This window comes from Mycena indigotica, assembly GCF_014461135.1.
Source record: "Mycena indigotica strain 171206Taipei chromosome Unknown Mind.scaff0012, whole genome shotgun sequence".
NCBI classification, from domain to species: domain Eukaryota; kingdom Fungi; phylum Basidiomycota; class Agaricomycetes; order Agaricales; family Mycenaceae; genus Mycena; species Mycena indigotica.
Genome location: NW_023503011.1, coordinates 1,694,207 through 1,720,300, shown reverse-complemented (window position 1 = coordinate 1,720,300; position 26,094 = coordinate 1,694,207). Strand labels below are relative to the sequence as shown.

The following is a 26,094-nucleotide window of genomic DNA, read 5'->3' as shown; positions in this document are numbered from 1 at the left end:
TTCGATGGTTTCTATACAAAGAAATCTTTCCATTTTAGTGCAACTTTTGTCTAGGAAAAAATTCCGGAAACGGCCCTATATGATTGGCCTATTCTATTTGCCTTAAAATAGAAACCCTCGGAAATTTCCACAAGTTCTGTAAAATCTGGTTAAATTCTCTTGATTTGAGATTTCTCAGAGAGGTAGTTTCTGATAATGCATGCAATCACAAGCGATGAAGAAATTTTAGAACACTACTATAAGGCTAGGAAGTTCAGCCTGCTAACAGTGTACATAATCTGGACCTGTCTGTCCAACTGAAATGATACATAGGGCCTTGGAGAGCTTGAGAGGAAATTAGGTTTTGACAAGCATTGATTCAAGTGGGCACATATTTAAAGATTTACTAAGGAATGATCAAAAATAGAAAACAAACAGTGTCCAGTGAAATGAAGCATCCTAGCGGGTGTAAGCATCGAAAAAAAGAACCAAAACTGAAGGTCCTATGGATAAACATATAAAAACTTAAACTGCCTGGCTGGTTTAGGGCTGTTTTGCACGCGGCTTGACGCGATTCGTACGGAGTTCGACCGGTCGTGGTCTGCCATTCAGACGTTCATAGCAGCCGCAGGCGTTGCACACCAGCTCGCTATTCTTGTTTCTCCGCCACACGCTTGTGCGCTGCGTGCCGCAGTGCGTGCAGGTCGGGCCGTCAACGGGGCCCTCCGGGGCAGCGAGCTCGGCGGCATCGGCGTCGATGAGCGCCTGAGGGCGATCCTGATGCCGTTGCTGGGCGTAAAGGCCACAGGCGTTGCACAGCGAGCGCTGGGTCCCGGGCTCGCGCCGCCAGAGGGGTGTACTCGTGGCGCCGCACCGCGCACACCGGCGGACGCCAGGATCAGGCGCGGAATTACCGACGGGATAGGATGGGACGGATGGGTAGTGATATGCGGGGGGTCCGCTGACGTATGGGTCAGAGGAAGAGTATGGAGGATCCTCCGGCCAGGTATGCTGCTGGTTAAAGTACCCGGACGGATAATTTGCCGGCGGGTAGTTGTAATTGGGAGCGCCGAGCAGATTTCCTCCGTAGTCGATGAATGGTGGCGCAGGGTAGCTGTTCGGTGTGAGTTGCGCAGTTGGACTACCGCCTTGGGGTTGGAAGTTGTATTGGAGCGGCGGATGCGGATTTGCTGGCGGAGTTGGGTCTAAGCGACCATGAGCATTAAAGCCACAAATGCCGGTTATTGCCACTCACTGGACATCCCCGCACCGGCGAGAGAGCTGTAGGTACTGGTGATGTAGTTAGCCCGCTTCATGGTTCGTATCAATGCTACAACCCCTTGGAGGTGGGCGCACCTTTTATACAAGCCCTGAGGCTGGGATAGCCTGTAGATGCTGTCCCTCAGGCTCGTCACGGTCGGTGCCGCCAGCCACAACTCAAACTAGTGAATGTGCTTACTGGCAGTTGAGCAGTTCGACAGCAGAGGCAATAAGGATACAGCCCACCAAGTATGATGAATGTGCGAATGTGCCTAATTACTATTTGCTTTTTACAATTGTGGATCGGCACGAGGGAGCCAGCGGAGTCGACGGGCGAGAGAATGAAGGGCTCTTGACGGGATGTGATCAAAACAAGTTAATAGAGAACGAGTGACGTGCCTGTCATATGTCTATTAAGCACCGTCCATCGACAACTTTCCGTGGACATGTGGCTGGTGGGTGGAGGATCAGCGTGCCTTACCCTGCGTTTCGTTGTTGGGCACGGTCAAGGCCGTTTGCGTTGCTTGCTTGCATCCAGCAAGTCCTCAAGGAGCGTAAATGATACCGTTGGCTCCATGATTGTCGCTGGGCAGCAGAGGAACGCCCGCTAAATCCGCCTCGAAAGGTGATCTTGATTTCCGGGTACATCCGAACGCCGTTTCTTGACGCCTGGTTGCGCTGCCGGCGCCTCGCCCACGGATGATTAATTTCTAATTGTAATCAGGATCGTTGCCCTGCATTGGAAAAGAGACGACACACTTGAGCCCAGTCCACATTCGCACAACCCAAAACTTCAGGGCGGAAAGGTATCAGACAGCCAGGTGGTTGTCAATGACCGTTTCCGAACTATCGAACGAGCGGTGCCCATGATTGATCCCGTCAAGAACATGAAACGAGCGCGGTCGGATGAAATGTTCTGTCCGAATCCAATAGACATCGAGGACATGATCTTGTTCCGCCGATAATTTTTAATCAAATTATCGCCGAAACCCTAAATTCGGAGGAACTCGGAAATTCCCACTGTGCGGCGGGAAAAAATGATTAAATCCGACGGGATTCAGCAGAAAGTACTTACTCACTCTTAATCTCAGCTCGGATTGAACCCTACAGCCATCGATGTGTCGCCGTTGGACATAGGCTATCACGGATGTCGACCGCTGACTGCCAGTGTGCGGTGATTCTGCGGGCGGGAACGGAGATCTGCAGCTCTTCCGTGCCTAACAAGTGCCTGAAAATATCAAAAGCGGGGTTAGCACCTTGAGCAACACCGGCGTCAGATATGAGGTCACCGACTTGTCACCGACGACGATGTACAGAGCTCGAACAAGGCCACCAGTGCCTCAGGACGACAAAAGACGCGTCTCGATACGTGGTTAGTGTCTAACAGTTCGGTGGCACAGCCCCAACACAGCTGCCGTCGAACGGAAAGGTGAGAAAGCGGCACGCATCCCTGAGCCATCCACGTTATGTTAGACAACCAGCGCGACGCCCAACGCAAAGGACATGCCTTGGCAGTAGCGCGCTTAGGATTTATGGCCTTGAGGAGAACCCTCGCATGTTGAGCATATTGAAAGGCGTATTGCAAAGGAGAGAAACCGTAGGGTCCGTGGAGCAGCTTGGAGCCAGGACTTCGTCGTGGGCAAAAGGAAGTGACGTGTCGCCTGTCGGTGACGTGCGGATGCGCATCACATCGTGATCCGAGTCGACCCGGCGGCCTCTCCAGTCGGCTTTGTCAGCTGCCACGTCTCCAGAGATCTTTCACCTTGCTCAGCGAGTTCAGCTATCTACGCGCAATCCATGGCCAAAGACAACCGGAACCTGAGCTCCTGTGTCGAGTAGGCTGGACTTCAAGCGGGTCATCTAATTCTCGTAAGTTTCGGTAAGGCGGTACTCAGGCTCACCTTTTTCTTCTATTTCGCAGGGAGAAAACTAGGATTGCTGGATCCCGCCGAGTATTTCGGACTCTCTCGTATCATGCATCAGCATCAGGGCTTTCGACGGCTCCGCCTCCTGGTATAATCAAATATCGCCTGCTCCATGTGGATGAGCGGGACGGCTGCAATCGGGCATTGTGTGCGGTCAGCGCGCCGCATGTCCCTCGACATTTTCAAGTTCTTCCGAGCGTACAAATACCGGACTTCACATTGGCAATCCAATGGAGACTTTATGGCATTGGTGACAAACGAATTCGCAATGGCCAAGGCATGGACAAGCTAATGCGTCACGCGCGTACCTGAATCAAAGAGAAGATTTAAACTGCCGCCGCAGATCCCTGATGGAAAAGAATCTCCCCGCAGACAAGACTATATAGCTTCCTCGACAAATATCATGCATCCCCTTCCTTCTTCGAGTCCGCCCCCTCCTACAACCCCGCTGCGATGTTCGATATAGCTGTGGACACACCCACTGGACGCATAGTATTTAACTATGTCATCTCTACGCCCAGCAAAACCGCTGTTGCCACGTTGGAGGACACGGAGAAAGCACTCCCCACAGTCGTCTTCCTTCACCCAGTGTACATAGGAAAGCTAATCTACCACCGTGCGTACGTTCAGGAGTCCGCTTAGAGCTGACGTCGATACTTCTCCTCCAGCCCAATTTGCTGACCGGGAGCTCCGGCGATTCAATCTCGTTGCCGTCGATTTGCGGTTCCACGGAAAGACTGTCGGGCGAGCGGGAGAGGGGTACGGGCGGGAGGTTGCTGCACGGGATGTCGGGCTGTTCATGGTGCTACTCGTTTCCGACCGTCTCTGCTGCCGACTTCCTCACCCACATGGTGTTAGCAATCCCTATCGATCTCGCGGTACCACATCTTCGGCATGTCGATGGGCGGCTGTGTGGGCCTTCAAACGGCCATACTCTTCCCGGAGGCCGTCCAGTCCGTCTTCGTCGTGTCGAGCCTTCCGTTGACAGAGGTGCGTCATCCCGCCGTCCCCTCAAGTGTAGCCTCATAGATCCTCCATTTCAGCCCCCAGACGTCGCGGAGGGTCGGCAAGAAATCTACGACTGCTGGGCTGAGGGTTCGCGGCATATTTGCAGCGGGAGTGATGACGGATTAGACGTCGAGGGGAGTGCCATACGAGATGCGTTTCAAGGGGCCCTGCAGCTCTCTTTGAACGGGGAGCCCACTAAAGTTTTCACCGCGTGAGTCGTAATCCATCTGAATGATTGACCATCTTCATACCTGCTCAGCATGCTCCAACGCTCTGCACAACTCCTCCGCATCGACGAGCCCTGGCCGGAAGAGCGCCTGGACGACCTCCGCATCACATCCGTGGACTTCTTTGTCAAGAGGGAAGCGTATACGGTTGCGGCATTGAAGAATATTCGCTGTCCAGTCCATTTGGTAAGTGCTCACACAAGCGCCACGAATTATTTACATGGTACGGCGTAGATTCATTGCGCAGCTGATATAGCGTACGCATTGGACACGACGGAGGAGGTTGCAAGCCGTCTGACCGCTGCTGGGGTACAAGTCGAGGTGCAGCAGGTCTCGGGGGCTCCGCATTTTGGGTCGGTGACACATGCCAAAGAGTGCGTACTCTCCTTCATATAACCCAGCTGTTTCTCATGGCGGAAGCAGAATCAATAATGTCTTCCATCGCTTTGTCGCATCTTGCATCCCCACGCCACTTCCGCCGATACCCGACAGTGCAGAGTCGCCGTTCACAGGCGAGTTGGCAGCAATGTCAGTCGATAGCGACAGCGACAGCGATCGTGAATTCTTCATATAGTAATAGCACCCTTATACATCCATACAGTACTTATTTACACAGTATCATTCAGCATCGTAAAATAAAAATTGAAGTACATCACAAGCCCAAGAAATTGAGACTAACGCCAATAATCCCAGTTCAGATTCGCCGCCAGGTTCAAAGAAAGGTCGCCGACGCCGTTGTTGGCGAAGTCCAGTCCGAAATCCAGCTCCATGTTAGAGTAGCCAAGGTCGAAGGGTGGCATGTATGGCGCATCCGGGATCGGCTCTGGACCCAGCATTGCTTGTAGGAAGTCTGGCAGGGGAATCGAGTCGTCCTCGAAGACGCTATTGGTGACGGAGTCAAGGAATAGATCATCCAAACTAGTGGGTAGGGGTGACATTGAATTTGAAGGATGGCCCATACTATCAAAGTCCAGAGAGGCTGGCGCTAAAGACGTGGTGAGATTAGTGATAACACTCGGCTCCGTGAGGTTGTCGGGTGGTGTTCGGTCTTTAGAGTTGTCTCTGGCCGCCTCTCCAGCCCGTCGTTTTTCCAGAAGGGGTCGGATCTGCTCTATCAACAGGTTCCGGAGGATATTCCCCATGAGATTTCCCGTCTGCCATGTCTGTCCGATCTCGCCGAGATACTGGATGCAGAGCTCAACTTGTGTGAGCGCCGTGCGGAGCGATGTTGACGCGATGCGGCTGCGGGTAGGAGAAGTCGAGTTGGCAGCAAGCAACAAAAAAGACAGTCCCAGCCGAGAATACAGATTGCGCCTGCAAATAAGACCAGATGAGACAAAGTAAAACCAAACACCGTAAGTCACTTACCAGGGTGACCTGAGAGAACCGCAGACCATAGAGCTTTCGCCACGCTTCCAGGAGCTCCATGATATTCTCTGCTGCGCGTTTACACAGCTGTCAATGGTGCTTAACCACACAAGTCATATTTCAAAAAACAAACCTTAACATGGTCTACTTGCGGGTCCGATCCATGCGCGGGGCGCAGCTTCTGGTGGAAGAACGGCCGATGCAGCAGAATGAAGCACCACCAATATGCAGCATGCATCATCAACCTGTGCGGCGTTGACGTCTCCCGCGTAAGTGGCGTAATATCGACTTCTGCTTGCAACTGTGATTTCCATGTATGAAGTTGTACACTGAGGAGTTTCTTCAGTATATCCGCAAAAAAACGAATGTGAGACAAAACAGACTCGATGTCGGTGATGATTTTGTCCGCGACTTCCTGCCGGGTTGCCTTCCGGCCCAAATTGTTGCTGTAAATGTCATCAACAGCGACCCGTGGTATAGCTCGAACGACACGCACATTACTGCCATGATCTTTGTCGCGATAAGCAAGAGATCACACGTCGCATCGTTCACCTTGCCTAAGTAATTCGGCTGCGCGGGCTGCTTCGTGCCACCTGGCGGGCAGGCATAACTGACGGGGGCCTCATCGAGCTCGTCGAACCATCCTCCTTCTCCAGAGACAGGTCGCAAATACTTCGCTGAAGGTGGTGCCGGGACAGTCAAGTCACGACCGACATACAGGGACCAGCAGACATCCTGCGTGAATGTAATCCAGTACGTCCAGTTGCGGTCGACCATATCTGTCTTCGTGATAAGACCAGAACGAACCCAGGGAACGGTGTCGATGGATAGGCCCAAAGACTGGCTGATGCGAATACTCATCCCTGGCGAGAAATTAGTCGTGTCCGTGAAGGTCAAACCACTCCTGACCGAAATAAGTCCAGCCCAACATCATTTCTCCGTGGCTGGAGTGGAAGCTTCCCACGATAGCTAGTGCATTAACGACGCTGATGTCGGGCCGGGCGACCTCAGCCTCAATGAAGCTCTTCGCATGGGCGACGATGGCCCGTCGGGCAGTGACGGACCGTACTTTCGGGTCATCAGAATAGGCAGAGCCGAGGGCCAGGAGGGCGTTATGCAGCATGGGGGAGTAGTGTGACGTCTTCAGCTTGTGCGGGTATGGATCCGGGTGGGTTAGATAGCGGTACATATCTCGAAGGAATAAAGCGGGCACGATGCGCATACACCAGGAGGTGAAGAACTTGAAGACGAGGTCGAGTAGCCGGTCGTGTTCTTTGCGATCGAAAAGGATGTCATGCGGAAGATACCGTGACCAGTCAAATGTGGGGTCGCACTGGGATTCGTCCACGCCTTCAATCATCAGAATGTAAGAGCCGAATGTGGCCGCCGGAGAGGGGGCAGGACGCGCAGTAGTCGTCGAGGAGAAGCGAAATGGGGTAGTGATTCCATGGAACAGCAAGTCGCGATCTTCGAGCTAAATGCCATAGTTAGAACGGAGAGTACACCCTGGAAGGGCCCACCTTGAGCTTAGCTGTGGGCACACACAATTCTTGTGTAATGTCCGTCTGGTTCCGCTCGTCCGAGGGTTCTTCTTCGACCGCCTCTTCGTCCACACCAACTGCTGCGTCAGCACCTCCTCCCTGCGACGATGAGCCATAGCCAAAAGCAGTCCGACAGCGACATGTGGCAAGCTGCCTCTCCAGCAGCCGGGTATACGACTCCAAGGCGTCGGCACGCTTCCTCAACGCTTCGAAATGGGCTTCGGTGCGGGGTTTGCGAACAGGTTGCTTCGTCCATGCACACTATCAGAAGTTATTTAAGATAAATCCCCATTAATGTGCATGCGAATGGGGGAACAGACCTCCGCTTGGCGCTTGGAAGAGACACACTGTCCACATATATCCTTGAGACCGTCACAGCGTATCTTCCTATATCAAGGGTCAGTTTACGAATAGGAGAGGGGGATCATTCGCTCGCAAGACACACTTCGCACGGCAAACATCGCAAGCTTGCAACGTATATCGCGCTCTCGTTCGAGAAGAAGTGCTGGAGCTCTTGCGCATCTCCTCGGGGGTGAGTATCGACAGCTTGAGTAGCGTTGGAAGCAGGCTTTATCTACTCCCCAAGCGACAGGCACAGCGAGGTCATAGTCAGAGTCGAGTTCCGTGTCTCTTCCGGTGGCGGTGTCGCTCCCGACACGTGCACCTTTCCACCGTCACGTTTTAATCATCAAATCATCAACACGCGGATGACTACCCGCCGCGGGGAACAAACTTGACGCTCATCACAGTTGCGGGCCGCATATTAACTAGTCAACATTGTAATCACCGTAGAAGGTGTTGTCCTTCCACAATTCCAGAGGTTTGTTATCATCTCGACATCTCCATCTGGCAGTTCTGGATCAAGAGGAGTATTTTAAAGCCCGGACTCTCTTATAAACAGTGGGGACTTGAGAGGATGAGCATCATTTTGGTCTTCCTTACTATGACAAAGATCACTGGTACCTTTGCCGCTTTTGTTTTCCTCAGTGCTGTTTATACAGGTGTACTGGGGGAAACACATACAATCAAATTTGACAATCGGTGTGTGTGGACCACTTTCCTTATATCATAACTGAATACTGATATAATATACAGTTGTAAATTTGGCACTGTCAGTTCACTTAATATCTTTAGATTAAGTTGAACAACTATTTACAGCCTCAACTTATACAAGGACCAACCGTGCTTTCCAGTGGAGGTTGGCCATTTCTATCACACTCTAAGCTCAGACCCTAACATGTTTGTGCTAGGAGATTATACTCATGATGGTCCCATCAGAGCTGCTATTGCATACCTGCAAACTGGTGCATGTGGCTTCAATGGGGAGGGTTGCACAATGGTTGAGACAAGCCTTGTGAATCCAACCACCCCTGGCTCTGGCTCAAGCACTGATATTACCCTTATTTCTCCGTATGTGGTGATCAAGTCTTGCCACTGCCCAAGTTTTACAACTTTACAGTCATACATTCTCTGTTACCACAGGCTTTGGATATTTCAATGGTTGTGATGGGGCTGGAGCAGACTGTATGTATTCTCTCTTGACATTATCACTTATACAAGAAATCACCATACTTTATATAGGTACCAATGCTAATTGTCCCACTGCATTCCACAAGCCAAGTGACACAGGTGTCCAGGTTCCCTGTCAGAGTGACAATGTTAACCTTGTGGTACTGTATATAGTCTTTGAGGAAAACCATAATCTGATATATCCCTAGATTACTTTCTGTGATTAAAGTGTTTAAGATCTATGCAATGGATCAGATCTTATAGAAACAATGCAAACAAAATGTACTGATATTGACAGAAAGTTATGTGTTTTACTAGTAATTGATGGGGCACCAATTATTTACTTTTCATTTACACTTTAAGGTAAACTCAACAAAAATGGTAAGAGCACATTTACAAATGTTTATTGCTATGCAAGAATGGTTATAAATAGTATTCTGATAATATATAATAAGTACTTTAGCTTGATTATAAGCATTACTTGTACTAGTCCTCTGGAGTCTGAGTGGAACTACTCTGACCACTCCTCTCTTCCTCTCTTGTCCTTTATCAGAATTCACTCTATCTATGGACCTTGTCTGCTGTGGTCCAGTTGATCTTCTGTTCATTTGTGTCCTCTAAGGGTCTGCCTGCTGGGGCGCCAACTATATACTGGTTGTCCATAACTGCTGACATAGAGCGTAGAAGGCCTAGGCAACATTATAGGCTCTATCGTTGGGAGGGCCTTGACCACCTATAGTGCACCCTAATACCCTCTAGTTAGAGGGATAGAGGGGGGTACTCTCTCCCTCTAACTAGAAGGGGTTGAGCTAGTAGCAGGCACCCCCGCTAAATATGGCTCCAATACCGGTCTTGGTAGCGGGGAAAGAGGCCCGGAGGCTGCCATCACCCTCCCGGCTGCCTCCCGGCCCCCGCCCACTGTGCGCTGCCCGCCGCTGCCCCCATGGCCTCAGCGTCGTCATCACAATCGTGACTTATGTCACCGATCGTTGATTGACATTGCCGATCGCCACCCGCTGTCGTCGGCCCTGTCGTCCGGCCGTCCCCGCTGCTGTCTAATACCCCGCCGTCACCGTCAAATAGTCCGCCGTTGTTGTCCTCGACGTTGCCCTCAATGGTGAGCTCAATTCTTCATCAATTCAAATGAAATAAATTGATTTCTGACAAAACTTGATGATCACAACATGATGGCAGTGTCATTGATGTCATCTACTGATCCCGCCCTCCCCCGACGCCCGCCCGACACGCCCGACATGCCTCCCGACCCCTCCACCCTCAAAAATGAAAAAGTTGCAGAATGTTGGGAAAATGATCCCAGTACAAACCGCTACTTTGTTCGTTTAAGAGATATTAATAAAACTTATTTTTTGTCGGTGGACTATTTGACAGCGGCAGCGGGGTGCTAGACACCGGCGGGCAAGAAGCTCCACGGCCGACAACAGCGGGCGGCGATGGGCGACGTCAATCAGCGATCGGTGACATAAGTCACGATCGTGACGACGATGCCAAGGCCATGGGGGCGGTGGCGGGCAGCGCGCACAGTGGGGCGGGGGCGGGGAGGCAGCCGGGAGGGTGATGGCAGCCTCCGGGCCTCTTTCCCCACTACCAAGACCCCCCTTGGTAGCCATATTTTGCGGGGGGGGTGCCCGCTACTGGCTCAACCCCCTCTAGTTAGAGGGAGAGAGTACCCCCCTCTATCCCTCTAACTAGAGGGTATTAGGGTGCACTATAGGTGGCCTTGACAGACCAGAGGATGCAGCAAACCTAGCGGTGTTTTTGGGGCTAACAGGATACTTTAGAGACCCAATCAAAAATTATGCAAGGCTGGATAAGCCGTTGCACGATTTGCTAGCCAAGGCAGATGTACCAGCGGGTGCCAAGAAACCAGTATACCAAGCAGCAATAAGGGGGGTTTAAACTTGCACCCTTGTGGACAATGGAACACTCAAAAAAAAGTGTTCATAGGCTTCAAGAACACACTCTTATCGGAACTGGTCTTGGCGGGTCCCAACTATAAAATACTCAACAAGAACCCGTTGATCATCATGACAGATGGCAGTAAAAATGGCTATACAGGAATCCTATCACAAAGAATACCAACAACACTACTGGGAGAAAAAGTAGTCAGGAGGCACCCCATCGCATTTGTGTCAAAACAGATATCATATGCAGAACAACAGTATCAGCCCCACTGATTAGAATTCACTGCACTGAAGTATTCATTAGACAAGTTCTTGGATATAGTTTAGGGCTAGCCAATGAAACTGGAAACAAACTGGCTGAGGGACATCATAATCAATAAAAAACTCAATATTACACACACTCGATGGTGAGGTGACATCTTGGACTATAACATTGTTGGAGCAGAACATATCAAAGGCAAGAACAATGTGGGAGCCCATGCCTTATTGTGAGCAAACAAAGGAAGGTTGAGTGAAGATAGAGATGAAAGCAAATGGACAGTATGGCCATACTGGGAGGTGATGCTGGGCCTGGTAAATGACATATTCTCAGTTCAGATGGCAGATGGGGATTGTCTGGTGATGCTGGTACCAGAGAGAACGGCGGAGCTAAGAAAGAGATTAAAGGATGAACCTGTGTACCTGGCACTATGTAGGGGTAAAAGGAAGAGGTTGGAAGAATGGGGAGTGGAGGAGGGCGGCGGGGCATTGGGCCTGAACGGTGCCACAAGGGTGGCCTGCCAGCCCGGTCCGAACCATGACAATAATGGTGCCGAAGAGCAGCAATAGTGTTACATGCATGCAAATATGTGTACCAGCTATATATAGTGGAAGTGCATATGATCAGTATCTGGTTATAGTGGTCTTTTTGCCCAGTTAGATTCTGTGTTAGTGCTTCTGCATGGATTTCACTAATAGCTTCAAAACCTCTATATAGATATTGCCTTGCAATATATGTAGGGGGGGGGGAATCTAGGCAGGAGCAAGAATGGGGGCGAAACGGTGCAGGTTAGAGCTCCCAACCGTCCTATATATAGGGACAGCTGTCCAATATTACGGTTGTTAGTAAGCACTGATGATTGTCTGCATTTAGCAGAAATTTTGTCCCAATTGCCTAAATAAAGTGAGATGGGCACTGCTGGTTGATATCCGGGCTTCCCACGTCTGTTACCCGTCCTGTATAGGGAGGGACCAACACTGCCGACAGTACAGGTCCCATACTGTAATTACAGCACTGTAGACCCATCAATAAACGGGGACAGTTAGGAGCCCTAGTAATTCAAGTGAAGATACTGGATCACATATTTCACAACTTTATGCCAGCAGGAGCACTTATAGTAGATAACGGGGCACACTTTGTCAATAATGTGGTCAAAGCAACATGCAACAAGTCTTGCCTAGAGGCAGCCTGGACCTCCCACCTGTGTAGCCCAATACCCACTGTGTACTATCTAGTCCACCCCAGCGGGGTGTCGCAGATAAGCCATGCTGCTCTCAGCATTGCCATAGAACTGAATAAACCTTGGAAAGGGAACTGAATAAATCTGAGCAGTTCTTAGGTTTTCACCATTTTTCGCACCAAGTCCACATGACTGGCTATTATCACCTCACTCATGGTATAAATAATTTTAAATAGACTGGGTATTCCTAGTAGCATTGTATATAGTTTAGCTTATTAGTATATGTATAGCTATCATATAAGTGTATTCTGATATGAATAATAATGAATAGTAATGAATAATTCAAACCCTCTAGAGACTTGGGTTGAACTCAGCACCTGGGTTACATGTGTGTCATGATGTGTGACAAATTTCCCCAAAAGGAAATTTTCACTATTTGACTGTACAATCATCAGAGAATGTCACAGATTGTCACAAAATCAAAGTTGTGTATTTTGGCTATACAAACAACTTTCATTAAGTGACCTATAGTCGCAACTGAATTATTGTATTACTAGAATTGGCCAATTATTAGCTGATCTACACCTGAGTAATATATCAGCAAGTGGATAACTTATATAGGTAATTAAAGCACTACCAAGGGTACCTAAATGATAAGATCAATATCCAGGACAATAAAATGTTATTTGCATAGCTATATTATGCTATGGTGATTTATCACCTACATTGACACTGCAATATCTCTACCAATCCTGCATCAAGTGAGTTGATTTCTGTACTGGTAGGTAGGTAATAACGTAGTGTCGATATGCTCTGATGTGATCATGCTTATATATGTTGAGACTATGACATTATACCACTCTTTGGTAGTTGTTATATTTCAAATTTGATTAAACTCAATGATCACTTGATATCTTACTGGGAACTTCATGGATAAGCATAATCTAAGTTGCAATGTGGTCTAATAGATGTATATCATAGATATGGGAGCCCCCATAATTTTAGGTATCGTGTCTATCTGTATATATGACATATATTCTATCACACCGATCTCCCAATAACTTACTTAGAAGTGAGGGATCCCCAACACAATAAGAGTAGGAAGCATACGGAGGGGTCCCCCTACGAGATTAAATTTCCCACACCACATTATATACATACGAAATCTTGTTATTCCCTATTATAATAATGAATAGTACTGCACATCATATTGGCAATACAGCTATGATCTGCCAGTTGATTATAGATCAAATATGTGAAACTTGGCAAATGAGGTGTATACATCTACCTACATACTCTGATTGATCTCTATATATTCTTGGAGGATGAATTGGGGTGAATACTCCAAGATGAGTTGAGTGCAGAACTGGTTTACATGAATGGTAGGGTCTATAGACTGAGTACTGGACATTGAGATGCATGTATGAGGATATTTGGATGTCTAGTAGGACCCCATACTATAATCCATCATGGTTCTGGCATGTATTACAGAAGGTAGCTGAAGAGAGGGTAGGTACCCATAGAGCAAAAGAGAGTGTCTTCGCTATTACAACTGGTCAGAAATTAATTTCAAGTATGATGCAAGACTTAGATATAAGATGGTATAGACCTTCAAATGAACCTGTCCAGCACTTGAATCAGCCTCATAGCTATTCTGGATCTCTCACAGTACCATTATCAGTGTTATCTATCCCAATAATGATGAGTTCATCATAGCATGACCTTTGCAAGTCTGGGAAATCTGAGTCTATTCACTAGTAGGAGTATGGTCCACCCTCTAGAAACTGGTGCCTGTACCCCTCTAGCATATCTCTATCCTGGGTTATATAGCACCTAAGGTCTCTATTAATTGACTGGCCCCAGCATTTGCCCCATGGTGGAAAATGAGTAAGGGTGTGCTAGGCTATCCTATGATATCATATCAACTTAGATCATGAGATTCCATGCATGTAGTCTTAGGATATCACCAAAGTACTGCTCAATTTAGTATTCAGGCATGCTTGGCAGTAAATAGATCAGGGCAATAGTGACAAAAAATATAACTGATGTGGCTCAAGGATAGTAGGATAGTATACCTTTCAAATGAACTCTATTTCAACTGTATCCACCAAGGCTAGCTGGAGATCTGTGCCCATCTTTCAGAGGTGATGGAGATCAAATTCTACTGATGAGTGAATGTATTGTATTATCAGTGCCATAGTCACTGGGAGTGAGGAGGGTATACACCAGGGGGTTTTGTTAGAGTAGCTAAACTTACAAGTCCGTCACCTTACATTGTTAAAGTACTAGATATTCTCTTTTTTATTACCGAATGATCAATATAGTAATCATATCATATGATGATGATCAAAATACTTTATAATCAATACTTGCCTTTGATACCCTTCCTGCTAGCACTTGATTCATGTATTTAGGTCGAGCAGCTATTGAGATAGGAGCCCATCAGTTAAATACGAGCTTGTGATGGGTCAGTGCTAACACATTTATTAAGCCACCACTATAGGTTACTTAATGAAAGGTGTTTATATAGTTACAATACGCGACTTTGATTTGTGACAAAGTGTGACACTCTCTTATGATTCCACTATTAGACTGTGAAAATTTCCTTTTTGGGAACTGTGTCATCCTTGTAACCTAACAGTATATATGGAGCTGATCTGGGCTGCACAGGTGTCTGAATTTCACTTACTATTAGGACCTGGTATACAATTTCCTTTTTGAGTAGTCCATGATTACACAGAACTGACTCCTATACTTGGGTATATAATCACTATTGAACATTATTCATACTATGAGTGAGGTGATAATAGCCAGTCATGTGGACTTGGTGCGAAAAATGGTGAAAACCTAAGAACTGCTCAGATTTATTCAGTTCCCTTTCCAAGGTTTATTCAGTTCTATGGCAATGCTGAGAGCAGCATGGCTTATCTGCGACACCCCGCTGGGGTGGACTAGATAGTACACAGTGGGTATTGGGCTACACAGGTGGGACCTCCTAGCAGGGGAGGATCCAAAGCGTGAATAAGAGCTACGGAAATACACGGAGGGACCGACCTAGCAGGGGAGGATCTAAAGAGAAGAAACTCTAAGGGTCCGCCTGCTAGGGCGCCAACTATATACTGGTCGTCCGTAACTGGTCTTGACGGATCGGTGATTGTGCGGGTGAAGGAGGCTGGGGACGAGGGTCGGGGTAGGTCGGAGTGTCCGAGGGGGCGGCGGTCGGATGCGCCTCGGATGCGCTCGGACGGTCCGAAGGAGGCCGAAGCAGGGGTTCCCCTGACATTATTATAGATCTAAAGTAGTTGATTAAAGAATATTGGCGCCCATTCATGATCATGATGACAGCCTCAGACGAGTCAGTAAATTCTGCTCACCAAAATATCAAACAGTGCACATTGCCTGATGAGTCAACTTGAATACCATGTGGGCCAGGTTGGTAGTCCACTTATAATTAATTATGATTAGCCCGCATGTCTGTTTCGAGATAACCACCAATAACAGCACTATCAGCACCATAGAATGCAGAACAGATACCAGAACGAGGTGTTACCACTTACTCCGAGTCGGCTCACAGAATCTACTTTTAGGCGGTGCCGGCGGCGACCGAAATATGTCGGAAACTTTTTTTGATCATGATCAGGCACGTGCCTGAGACTGATCGGGTCAGCGGCTGACCAACCACCGATCAGACGCCACGTCACTGACCAGCGGCTGGCCAGATGCTTGCGTCGCTGACTAGCGGCTGGCCAAATAGTTGTGTCGCTGGCCACCCCTGGTCTGGTAGCTATTAATATGTATATTCTTCGTTAGCTAAGCAACCGCAACGATGGCATAGTGTGCTACAGGGCTATCATAGTGATTTAAGCCGAAAAAACATATCAGTGTCTACGATGTCCGCTGCCAAGTACTCCAACCCGTCGTTCCTCCCAAAATCTGGCGCCAAATACACGCCACGGATAATCGAGTGAACAGATATGAATTCGGTTTGTCGTCGTGGCTTGGACCTGAAGCGAATGAGGCCAAGATCTTGATCTTTTTGAGATGCCGGTCTTGGTATCGGTGCGTCGTCTACGGTTGGACCAGCGCAAATGGCAATATTTTGTCCTTGAATTTGCAGGAAAAGATAAATATCAGGCGTGCCACGATAATGCCATCCGTTGTCTGCACGAATGCGGCATCGTAGCGAGCTCTGCCATGGAATTGAGGGGAGCATCGAAGATAATCTGCTTCTCCCGCCCAACTATCAAGGGAGGGGAAGTGGACCTTGAGAAAGCTATAGGGTTGGATCTTTCAAAGCGTTCAGCCAGAATCAGAGCAAGGAAGCCGGCATACCTCATCTGTCGGCTGTAAAGTTGTCCGAGGGTGATCTTGGGAAACGTAGTCGAAAGCAAGAAGAAAATTGTTGAAAAACGACGTAAAGCGGGTCCTGAAGTTTTTAAAACCAGCGTCTTGAGCCATTTTGGTTTCAAGGCTAAGAAATGAGACTTTATCACGTTTACCACCTATTTCGCTATTGCCAACTTGCTCTGAGTCGGCAACGTTACAGTTGTTGCCGTCCTTCGACACATCTTCCTTTCTTTTTGACAACGCAACAGATTCATCAATGTCGTCGATTTGCTCTCGTATCAGAGTGGCGACAGTGCTTCGATGAACAAACTTCAAGATCTATCCAAATTGTAACGCCCGGGTTGGACACTGACCTGAAATCATGAAATACACACACCTGAGGACCCACATTCTTTTTGTTGGTAAGATTGAGATAAGCGTCGCGAATGGGTCCATGCATAGACTCGTCAATGTTTGTGCTGAAGTTTCGTGATGCCCCTTTACGAATAATATCGTCAAATGCGTGCAAAAGCAGGTGAATTTTTGGGAAATTCCAGTTTTTTGCGAATTCTGTCCCAATACAAGCTTGAGAATACTCCTATTACCATCCGGTTACTCAGATATTGGATTGACAGCTAAGCAACGCACCTGAATAAGCCTTCCAAATCGCTTGACTTCCTCTCTCCCCTGCTGGATTGTGTTCGCAGTTTGAATTTTCAATGCAAGATAGGTGTCGATGACAACAAAGCTGCGAATACATCGCAGCAGCAGTTGGAACCGACGATCGCCTGGTAGCAAATTATGGGCTGCGTGAGCGTCATCTTCGCAATGTCACAATGTTTACCGCCATCGTTGAAAGCAATGTTCAAACACTGCTAAAGTGGTTGAGATTACGCCAGCGTGGCAGCGCATCGAACCTAATAGCATCCGTTATCTCAGTCAATGTATGGGATGGATGGGATACACACTGTTCATCCAATTTTGACAAGTGCCGACTTCCTGCTTTTTCAAGATGAAGCTTCAGCTGGGGAAAGAGGTGATGGCCCCATATTCCGCTGTGATTTGTATGGAGCCGATCAAAAGAGTAGGCGTGGTGAGGGTCTGAGTAAGCGAGCTTCCAAAAAACATTCTTGAACGGGAAATTAGTAAATTCTGAATCTAGCTCCATGACTCGGAGGCGAGGAATGTCTGGCTTACATTGACCTTTCGCAGTCCTACATCTCGGAGAATTTTTTCGTGCTCTCCCTGCAAAGCTCCAGGCTGCTGAGCTGCAACTACTAGGTTCTCGGAGTCGGCTGCTGTCCGAAGTGTTGCCATCACTTCAAAATCAGATAAGTCGCTGGTTTTGACAAGACAGATTGGACAGGGAAATAGTGCCTTCACCCCTCGAGTAAGTGTCATAACGGTTCTAATTGGTGTTAGTTCGAGAGAACATGGAAACACAAACTGCTTACGCCTCTTCATAGTCGGCCACGAGCATAAGAACCAGCGGATGAAGCCAGCGACTTTGTCCATCCCCACAACGGACCCAAATTCCAGTCTTGGAGTACGCTTCGATCGATTCAATCGGCTTGTAAAAGGCCTCGTGCCACACAGCATTTTTGAAGTTTGTATATTGAGGTTTGCCCGACTCCTTAGAGTCTTCATCAATCTATGGACTCGGATGTCAGATCTTGGGGACTGCACATACGTCAAAACAAGATACGAACAACAGGAAGCCATCCAACAATCTGCCCTCCACCCCATTTTGTGCCGTTACGAATATGGACTGGCAGACATCCCAGGCGAGCAATGATTGGGTAGCCCTTTTGTGTACCAAAAGGTGACAGCTTGGATTTGTCTGCGTATATGATGTAGGGAAATAATTTGGCTTGCGGATCATTTGGAAGACAGGACTGGAACGTTGTGATCAAGTTAGAGGATTGGCGGTCAGTGGCATTGATAGAAATATACCTGAATATTCCAACACGCAGATCCTGTCCAAGGTTCGGTGTAGAAAGGAACCCACTGTTGGCCATCGAATCGGAAGAGCCTCTCCGCATCCCAAGAGATAAAGGAAGCAACACGTGGGTCTCGAATGAGGTCGAGGCTCCACTGCCATAACGGTCGCACGAACATGGTGAATTCATGGTCTTTCTTCTTGTACTGGACATCGATTGTGCGTTCTTCAAACTGAATCAAAACATGAGAATTCTGAGTCTCAAACGACTAATCCTCACGTTGGTACATTTCTTGCTTGCTTGCTCCCAGCATTTATTCATCTGCTTGGCGTTGCGAAGTGTGAAGGTGTCGATGCAGCTGGAGGTTCGCCGGATTAAAGAGATTAGGGTATTGATGGCGTTGGTGTCGAGCATGTTCACGGTGGCAAAACTCAGCCACCTCGAAATCGATGCGGCTGTTGAATGCTGGCCTCCAGGGTGTTTTGTTGGGCAAAGGTCGCTTAGAAGGCTCCGTTTCTGAGAGGTATTCCTGTAGCGACATCTTTTTGGGGGCTGCGCTTGCTGTGGGGGTGGAACTGCCGACGAACATCCCCAACTATCGGCAGATCGTCGTTGTTTGGCAACACCTCTGGTCCTGGATTCAGCTCGTTATTGACATCATTGGCTTCCAACCCATGTTCGCTGCTATTATCAACATCTGTATCGGAATCCATAGGTTAGCGGTGTTAATGAGCATCGAATTTAAAGTGAGACTGACCACAACCAAGTGCCACCCCTGCGAGTCTCCGAGTAGGCTGTGATGGCTGGCAGTCGACCACAAAATCAGGCCCAGGTAGCTCTTCGGAATCAGATGGTTGAGTTGCTAGAGAATCGATGGTCAGTTGTCGATTATTCAGAACAGCCAGAGCTGAATTTAAAGTTGTTGAACGAACATTCGCCATCTACGGCCTGTAGGCCTGAGTTTTCCGGACCGAGAATTATCCCCACATCGTTGCTCAACTCAGGCAGCATCTCGGCAGCGATGTTTAGTTGAGGTTCAAGTTCTGTTATTACGGTCCAGGTATTATTAATATGGTGTTCACAGTCGTAAATGATTCAGAGCATACCAGCCATTTGGTGAGGAGGAACAAGAGGCAAAGCAGCCAGAGGGCGAGTAGCCATAAGAAGAGCAGTATCAAAGGCAGCGCTCTGAGCATCCTCTGCCTTTTTTCGTCGGGCATGCGTCTTCATGTCGATGGAATCCCTTGATATGGAAGTACTTGCCACAAATGGAGCAGGGGCGTCGAGTAAAGTCGATAACATCCAGCGTTGCTGCAGCAGTTGCCGCAGGCATTGTCGACGGGCCAGAGATGCGCGTGAATGGACGTGACGGCGAAATCAGAGAACGTTAAGATTAAACAGCACGTGATCATTGACACTTTGAATCTGAATCGTTCAGTCGCTCAACAGGCTTTTGGCTGGCTTCCATGGCCAACCCCTCTGGATCACAAACCATGCTTGCAAAAGATGGCACTCAACTGCCAGAGGCTCTTTCTCTTATTAAATTCTCACCTTTTGTGCCTCAAACCACTGACGATTTAGATGCAGCAGTTCTCAAGCTGTTTAAACCACTGGCAGATTTTGGACCTGAATACAGTGCGATAGCCTGCTCTATCCCCACTTGTTTCTCCTAATAAGCCGCTATTCACAGGCCCAGAGCGCTACCTGCAAGATCTCAACTCGGAAGCTCTGAATCGTAACCATGCTTTGGAGGAGCAGGTTGCTCTACTGACGCTGCAGCTAAAAGAGGTTCAGGCTAAGGCTTCTCACGAGTGTCACGGATAAATACCTGTACTCTACCTGCGGGTAATTTAGGCTTCAAAACCAATACCTGCATTTGCAGCATCCGTGGGAAACGGGTACCTGTACTCATGGATACGGGTACCTGCACGGGTTATCCATGGGTATTTTGAATAACATATTAGGATACTGAGGTATATTGACAATATTAAGAGCTTATATAGAGTATAGTATCAAGTAATATACTGATATGGACACTACAGGGCATAAGAAGACTGTAGTGACTGGAATATATAGAAGATAATGAAAATTAAGATCTTCTAGAGTCATACCTGTACTCTTGGCATCTGTGGGAAACGGATACCTGTATCCGCGGATGTCAAACCTGCGGATGTTTTCCTGCAGGTACCTGTGCAAACATCCGCGGGTGTTGACACTCGTGCGGAGCTTTAGTTCAGGCCAGGAATGAGATGGAGATGGAGAGGTTAGTGAATTCAGCCATATCATCCCATTGACGATTGGTTGCTGACCTGAGATTCCAGCGTCCAAAAGCGCGAAGCCATATGCTAACAGCACCTCAACTTCCTCAACCAGCAACTATTGACCCGTTCATTGACAGGGCTATATAAAATGTCGGTGCGTCAAAATGTTCTGTAAACATTTCAGGCTTGGCTGATGTTTCTGTAGCTCCCGTTGATCTTCACTGTGATCAACGGCGACATGCTGTTATTTCGTCATTTAAGCCGTGCTTTCAACGGTGGTATCGATACAGCGGCTACTCTGATGGGAAACATCATGACCTACCTCGAGCAAAATTGCCCTGAAGCTCACAGCGCAGTTTCTCACTTCATGACGGTATTCTATAACCGCCGGCAGCTCCTAGAACGACTGAGAGCCAGAAGGATTTGCACATTCCAGCAATTCGACCAGTTTTTGACGGTACGTCGATTCCATTTGAATCAGGTTTGAGTCATCATTGAGCTGATATTGAACATCAGGGATTCAGCGTCTCCCATGAGGGCTTCTCCTTTGTCGATGTTAGTGGCCTTGAGCTTACAGAAACTAAGATCAGCGGTCAGTCCCGTTCTCATATGTGTTCAACGTATTGCTTAAAACCATGCATTGAAGCCTACATCAACGCATTCATTCGATTGCCTCAGACTCTTCAAATCTTCTTTGCCGGCCGTGCGTGTTATTTCCTACCCATGTTCAACCTCTAGCTAAGTTCAAGTCGAATAGGCTGCAACAGTTATTTTCGCCAGTCGTTCTTGAAGGCCCATATCGGAAAGGAACTCCTCGACAAGCTTGTGATCATCAGCCCAAATCCCCGATTCGACACAAAGATCGGAGCTCCTTTGTTGGTAATCCACAACGTGTTTGTCAGCCAGAGCACGGCTGCAGCCTTGCCGAGATCCAAGAGCAGCTTGTGCAGGGGCTCAGAAGGTCCGTTGCTGCAGTAATAACTGAGCGACTTGTGGTTCAGAAGACAAGTGATTGAATATGCTCACGAATTCGTGAGCCTGGATTAAGGAGGCTTTTGCTACAGTCGCTGCTTTGGCTTGAATATTACTTAGTGCTTGACAGAGAGAACCGCACCAATGACGCTTCAAGTTGTATGTTATATAGGCTTCAAATACAGTCTGAACTGTGAACGATTCAGACTCCAAACACGTGCGGTCGATACGATTCTCGAATGAGTGTACATGTCAGATTGAAAAGTCTGGATAGATTCAGATTGTAAGGGCAACCCCGGAGGCCTGAGATCAAGGTCCTAGCAGGGGAGGATCCAAAGGCGTGAACATTGGTAAGCGAATACAAATGAAGCTGACCTAGCAGGGGAGGATCCAAAGAGAAGAAACTCTAAGGGTCCGCCTGCTAGGTAGCTGACTATATACTGCTTGTCCGTAGCTGCCGCTGTCGGGCACAGAAGGCTTGGGCGGCGTCACAGGCGAGGTCCCAGGGCGACCGTCGGGAGGGCGTTGACGGATCGGTGATTGTGCGGGCGAGATGGAGGGCCGGACCGGAGGCGGAACCGGAGTCGGACCGGAATCGGAGGCGTCTCCGAGGGGCCGAAAGGGAGGTTCCCCTGACATCACCCCCCCCTTTGAATGCGGCGTCCCGACGCATAGACCGGAACGGAATCGAGTCGAAGGTCGCGGAGGCGATGTGTCGTGGCTTGCCAGGGTACTTACGATAGAACTCCGCAATTTTCTCCGGGGCGAAGACGCGGTCGAAGCGGACCCATTGGTCGTGCGATGCGTCGTAGCCTTTCCATCTGACGAAGTAGTTCAGCTGTTTATACCTCACCCTTGCGTCCAGGATTTCCTCTACTTCCCACTCCGGGACTCCGTCCTCGAGGTCCGGAGGGGCTGGTCGTAGCCGGGGCGTCCGTCGAAGGGGGTCGTCCTGAGCGAGCTCGAGCTTGACGACGGGGAAGACCGGGTGGAGCTTCGAGTAGCGCGGAGGGAGGTCGAGCTTGTAGGCACCTTTGCTGATCTCCGCGACTATCTTGAACGGTCCAAGGCGGCGATGGGAGAACTTTTCCGAGGGGCGAGTCGTCCTGATGTCAGAGGCATCCAGCCAAACACGGTCGCCAACCTTAAACTCCGGAGACGGAGTCCGTCTCCGGTCGTAGTAGCGCTTGTACTCCTCCTTGGCCTTAGTGAGCGGCCTTGGCTTCAGCAACACCAGTGGCGATCCGGTCGCGGAACTCGTTCACTGACTCCATGGCGGAACGGACTCCGGGTTCGAAGCCCATGCGCGGGAGCCGTCCCGTGTCCGTCATGAAGGGGACCTGCTGCGTGGAGGAGTGAACATGGTTGTTGTGTAGGCGAACTCCGGGCCGGAATCAGCTCATCCCAGTCGTCCTGCTGGTAGTTGGTGAAGATCCGCAAGTACTGCTCCAGCTCCTGGTTGACGCGCTCTGTCTGACCGTCTGTCTGCGGGTGGTATGCCGTGGACGTGGCGGGCTTGATGCCGATTAGACGCCAAAGTTCTCGGGTGAAGTCCGCGATGAACTGCGAGAGCCGCGGTCGGAGACGTACTTCTCCGGAGTCCCATGGTGCCGCCAGACATTCCGGTAGTAGAGGCGGGCTGCCCCTACTGCATCGACCGTCGTATGACACTCCGAGAAGTGGGCGCGCTTTCCGAGGGTGTCAACGACGACCATGATCGCGTCGTACCAATGGGCTTCGGGAAGCTCTACGATGAAGTCGACGGAGACGGTATGCCAGCGTTCCGGGGGCGTTTCCGTGGGATGCAGCTCTCCGTGGGGCAGTCTCCGGAGTGCCTTGGTGCGACAGCACAAGTCACAGGTCGCGACATACCGGCCGATATGGCGAGACATCTGAGGCCACCAGTAGTTCCGGGAGACCAACTCCAGGGTCTTGAAACGACCTGCGTGTCCGGCGACTCGGGTGTCATGGCAGAGCTCGATGATGCGTCTCCGGAGGTCCTTGTCCTTTGGTACGACGATCTTTCCTCGGAAATGGAGAAGACCACCGGAGACGGCCCACTCGTCAGAACGTGAGGAGCGGGGGCCTCGAGCTTGACCTTGAACCTTAAGAAGTTGCCGGGCCGCTAGTGCGACGGGCTCCTCCAGGTCAGGCTCACCGGAGAGGGCATCACGGATGTCGCGGAGGAGTTCAGAGCCGGGACCGAAACGGAAACGCCCTCGAGTGCGCGGACGTGGAAGAGTTCAGGCCGCAGAAGGACGACATCGGAGTTGTCGGAATCGACTCCGTGGTCGGGTCTCCGGGAGAGGGCGTCAGGCCGACCCATATCGCAGCCAGGCTTGTGGTGCAGCGTGAAGTCGAACCGAGAGAGGTACAGAGACCACCGGGCCTGTCTCCGGTTGAGGTGCTGCGTCTTCCTGAAGTACTCCAAATTCTTATGGTCAGTCCAAATCTCGACAGGGTGCGCGGCGCCCTCGAGGAAGTGTCTATACTCCTCGAGTGCGCGGATGATCGCGAGCATCTCCTTGTCGTGGATTTCGTAGTTGCGCTGGACATCATTTAAGCTTTTGGAATAGAATGCTACAGGGTGCCACTTCCCGTCCGGGGCAGATTGTGAAAGAACCGCCCCGTCGCATAATCAGAGCTGTCCGCCTCGAGTCGGAAAGGCCGTGCGTCGTCCGGAATCGCCAAGACCGGTTCCGAGGTGACCGCGTCCTTGATCGCTTGGAACGCGGAGGCCTCCGATCGCCCCAAAGTCCATTGCTGGTCCTTCTTGGTGAGCACGAAAAGAGGGCGCGCAAGGGTCGAGAAGTCCCGAATGAACCTGCGGTAGAAGTTAGCGAACCCAAGGAACTGCTGAATGTCCTTCGTGTTTTCCGGAGTCGGCCAAGCGGAGACGCCTGCGACCTTGACGGGGTCCATTTCGACGTGGTTGTGGGAGATGATGACTCCGAGGTACTCGATTGACGATTTTTCAAAGTCGCACTTCTCCGCTCGAAGGTACAACTTGTGCTCCCGGAGTCGCCGTAAGACCTCCTGGACAATCTGCCGGTGTTTCCGGAGGTCGAATGGGCGATCAGGATGTCGCCAAGGTAGATCATGACGTCTCCGGAGAGGATGAGATCCTGGAAAATGTCATTCATCATCGTTTGGAACGTCGCGGGAGAGTTTGTCAGGCCGAAATACATCACCAAGGGCTCGAACAGGCCTCGGTTAGTCCGGAAAGCCGCTTTCCACTCGTCACCTTCCTTGATCCGGACGTTGTTGAAGCCCCAACGGACGTCGAGTTTGGTGAAGTAACGAGCGCCTTTGAGCCGGTTGATGAGGTCGTTGATCAGCGGAAGGGGGTATCGGTTTTTGACAGTCATCGCGTTGAGAGCACGGTAGTCCTGGACGAAGCGGAGTCCGCCGTCCTTCTTCTTGACGAAGAAGACCGGAGACGCCATCGGAGACTTGGAGGGCGAATCCGGCCCGTCGAAAGCCCTTCCTCGATGAACGCGTCGAGCTCGCGTTGCTCGAGGGGCGAGATGGGGTACACCTTGCAGTTGGTGGGCTTAGCGTCGGGGACGAGTTCAATGGCGTGGTCCCAAGCTCTCCGCTCCGGTAGCGTGTCGAAGGACTCCTTGTTGAAGACGTCCTGGAACTCCTTAGCCCAGTCCGGGATCTCGGAGGGCGGAGGGGCGGAGTTCCTGGCGGGCTTCGGCCAGGCGTTGCGAGACAGTACTGCCAGCGTATCTCCTCCGAGGGGCGGAACGAGGTGTAGAAGATGCGGTCACCATCTTCAAGCTGACCATCGTCATCGTCGTCGTCGGAGTCCGGCGTCAGATCAGGCAGGCCGGAGTCGTCACCGGAGACGGAATCGTCTCCGTCATCAGACCCAGAAAGGTCCATGGCGCAGACCGAGGGGAACGGGCCGGAGCGGAGACGCTTCTGAAGCGACCGGAGTCGCCGCAACTCGGTCCGTTCGACCCGCTCTTCCTCACGGCAGGTCGAGCAATTGCGGGGGCACCGTGTCATCTTGACCTCCTTGGTTTCCCAATTGATCTCTGGGTTATGTTTCCGCAACCAGGAATACCCCAGGATGAGGTCTTGCTTGCCAAGATGGGTGACGGCCAGCTGAACTCGTTCGGCATGGCCCTTGTAGCGCAGGACCAAGTCCGCGATCTGTTTGATGGAGCCAGCGCCATTGGGGGTGCCATCGACATTGAAAACCGGAATCGGCTGATCGAGGGTGCGGACCGGAATGCCATTCCGAGCAACATAGTTCGTGTCAATGAAGTCGGAGGTGGCACCACAGTCGACAAGCCCAGAGAGTGAGAGCTTCAGCGCGCTGGTGGTGGACTCGAGCTCCAACGGGAGGTGGAGGGAGTTCACCCCAGGGGCGGCGGCAACGGTGTACTGCTTGGGCAGTTTCTTT

General features: G+C 50.0%; 4 protein-coding genes across 4 annotated transcripts; 1 reads left to right on the top strand and 3 right to left on the bottom strand.

Moving 5' to 3' along the window:
- Window positions 1–522: 522 nt before the first annotated feature.
- Window positions 523–1,295, bottom strand: MIND_01242000 (GATA zinc finger domain-containing protein; the record flags this gene model as incomplete). The annotated part of the gene is made up of 2 exons (XM_037368909.1): window positions 523–1,184; window positions 1,235–1,295. The coding sequence occupies 2 exons, from the start codon at window positions 1,293–1,295 to the stop codon at window positions 523–525; spliced, it is 723 nt and encodes a 240-aa protein (XP_037214877.1).
- A 2,322-nt stretch (window positions 1,296–3,617) lies between these two features.
- MIND_01241900 (AB hydrolase-1 domain-containing protein) lies at window positions 3,618–4,973 on the top strand (the record flags this gene model as incomplete). The annotated part of the gene is made up of 7 exons (XM_037368908.1): window positions 3,618–3,780; window positions 3,833–3,966; window positions 4,023–4,154; window positions 4,208–4,383; window positions 4,432–4,585; window positions 4,634–4,773; window positions 4,823–4,973. 7 exons carry the CDS (start codon window positions 3,618–3,620, stop codon window positions 4,971–4,973), a joined length of 1,050 nt encoding a protein of 349 aa, XP_037214876.1.
- A 100-nt stretch (window positions 4,974–5,073) lies between these two features.
- Window positions 5,074–7,830, bottom strand: MIND_01241800 (uncharacterized protein; the record flags this gene model as incomplete). The annotated part of the gene is made up of 8 exons (XM_037368907.1): window positions 5,074–5,713; window positions 5,754–5,854; window positions 5,901–6,213; window positions 6,264–6,630; window positions 6,677–7,241; window positions 7,288–7,569; window positions 7,629–7,695; window positions 7,754–7,830. 8 exons carry the CDS (start codon window positions 7,828–7,830, stop codon window positions 5,074–5,076), a joined length of 2,412 nt encoding a protein of 803 aa, XP_037214875.1.
- An 8,416-nt stretch (window positions 7,831–16,246) lies between these two features.
- On the bottom strand, window positions 16,247–18,858 carry MIND_01241700 (uncharacterized protein; the record flags this gene model as incomplete). Its single annotated transcript, XM_037368906.1, has 10 exons — window positions 16,247–16,465; window positions 16,511–16,843; window positions 16,902–17,102; window positions 17,153–17,292; window positions 17,349–17,379; window positions 17,702–17,912; window positions 17,959–18,155; window positions 18,214–18,399; window positions 18,458–18,676; window positions 18,724–18,858. The coding sequence occupies 10 exons, from the start codon at window positions 18,856–18,858 to the stop codon at window positions 16,247–16,249; spliced, it is 1,872 nt and encodes a 623-aa protein (XP_037214874.1).
- Between the last annotated feature and the right edge of the window lie 7,236 nt (window positions 18,859–26,094).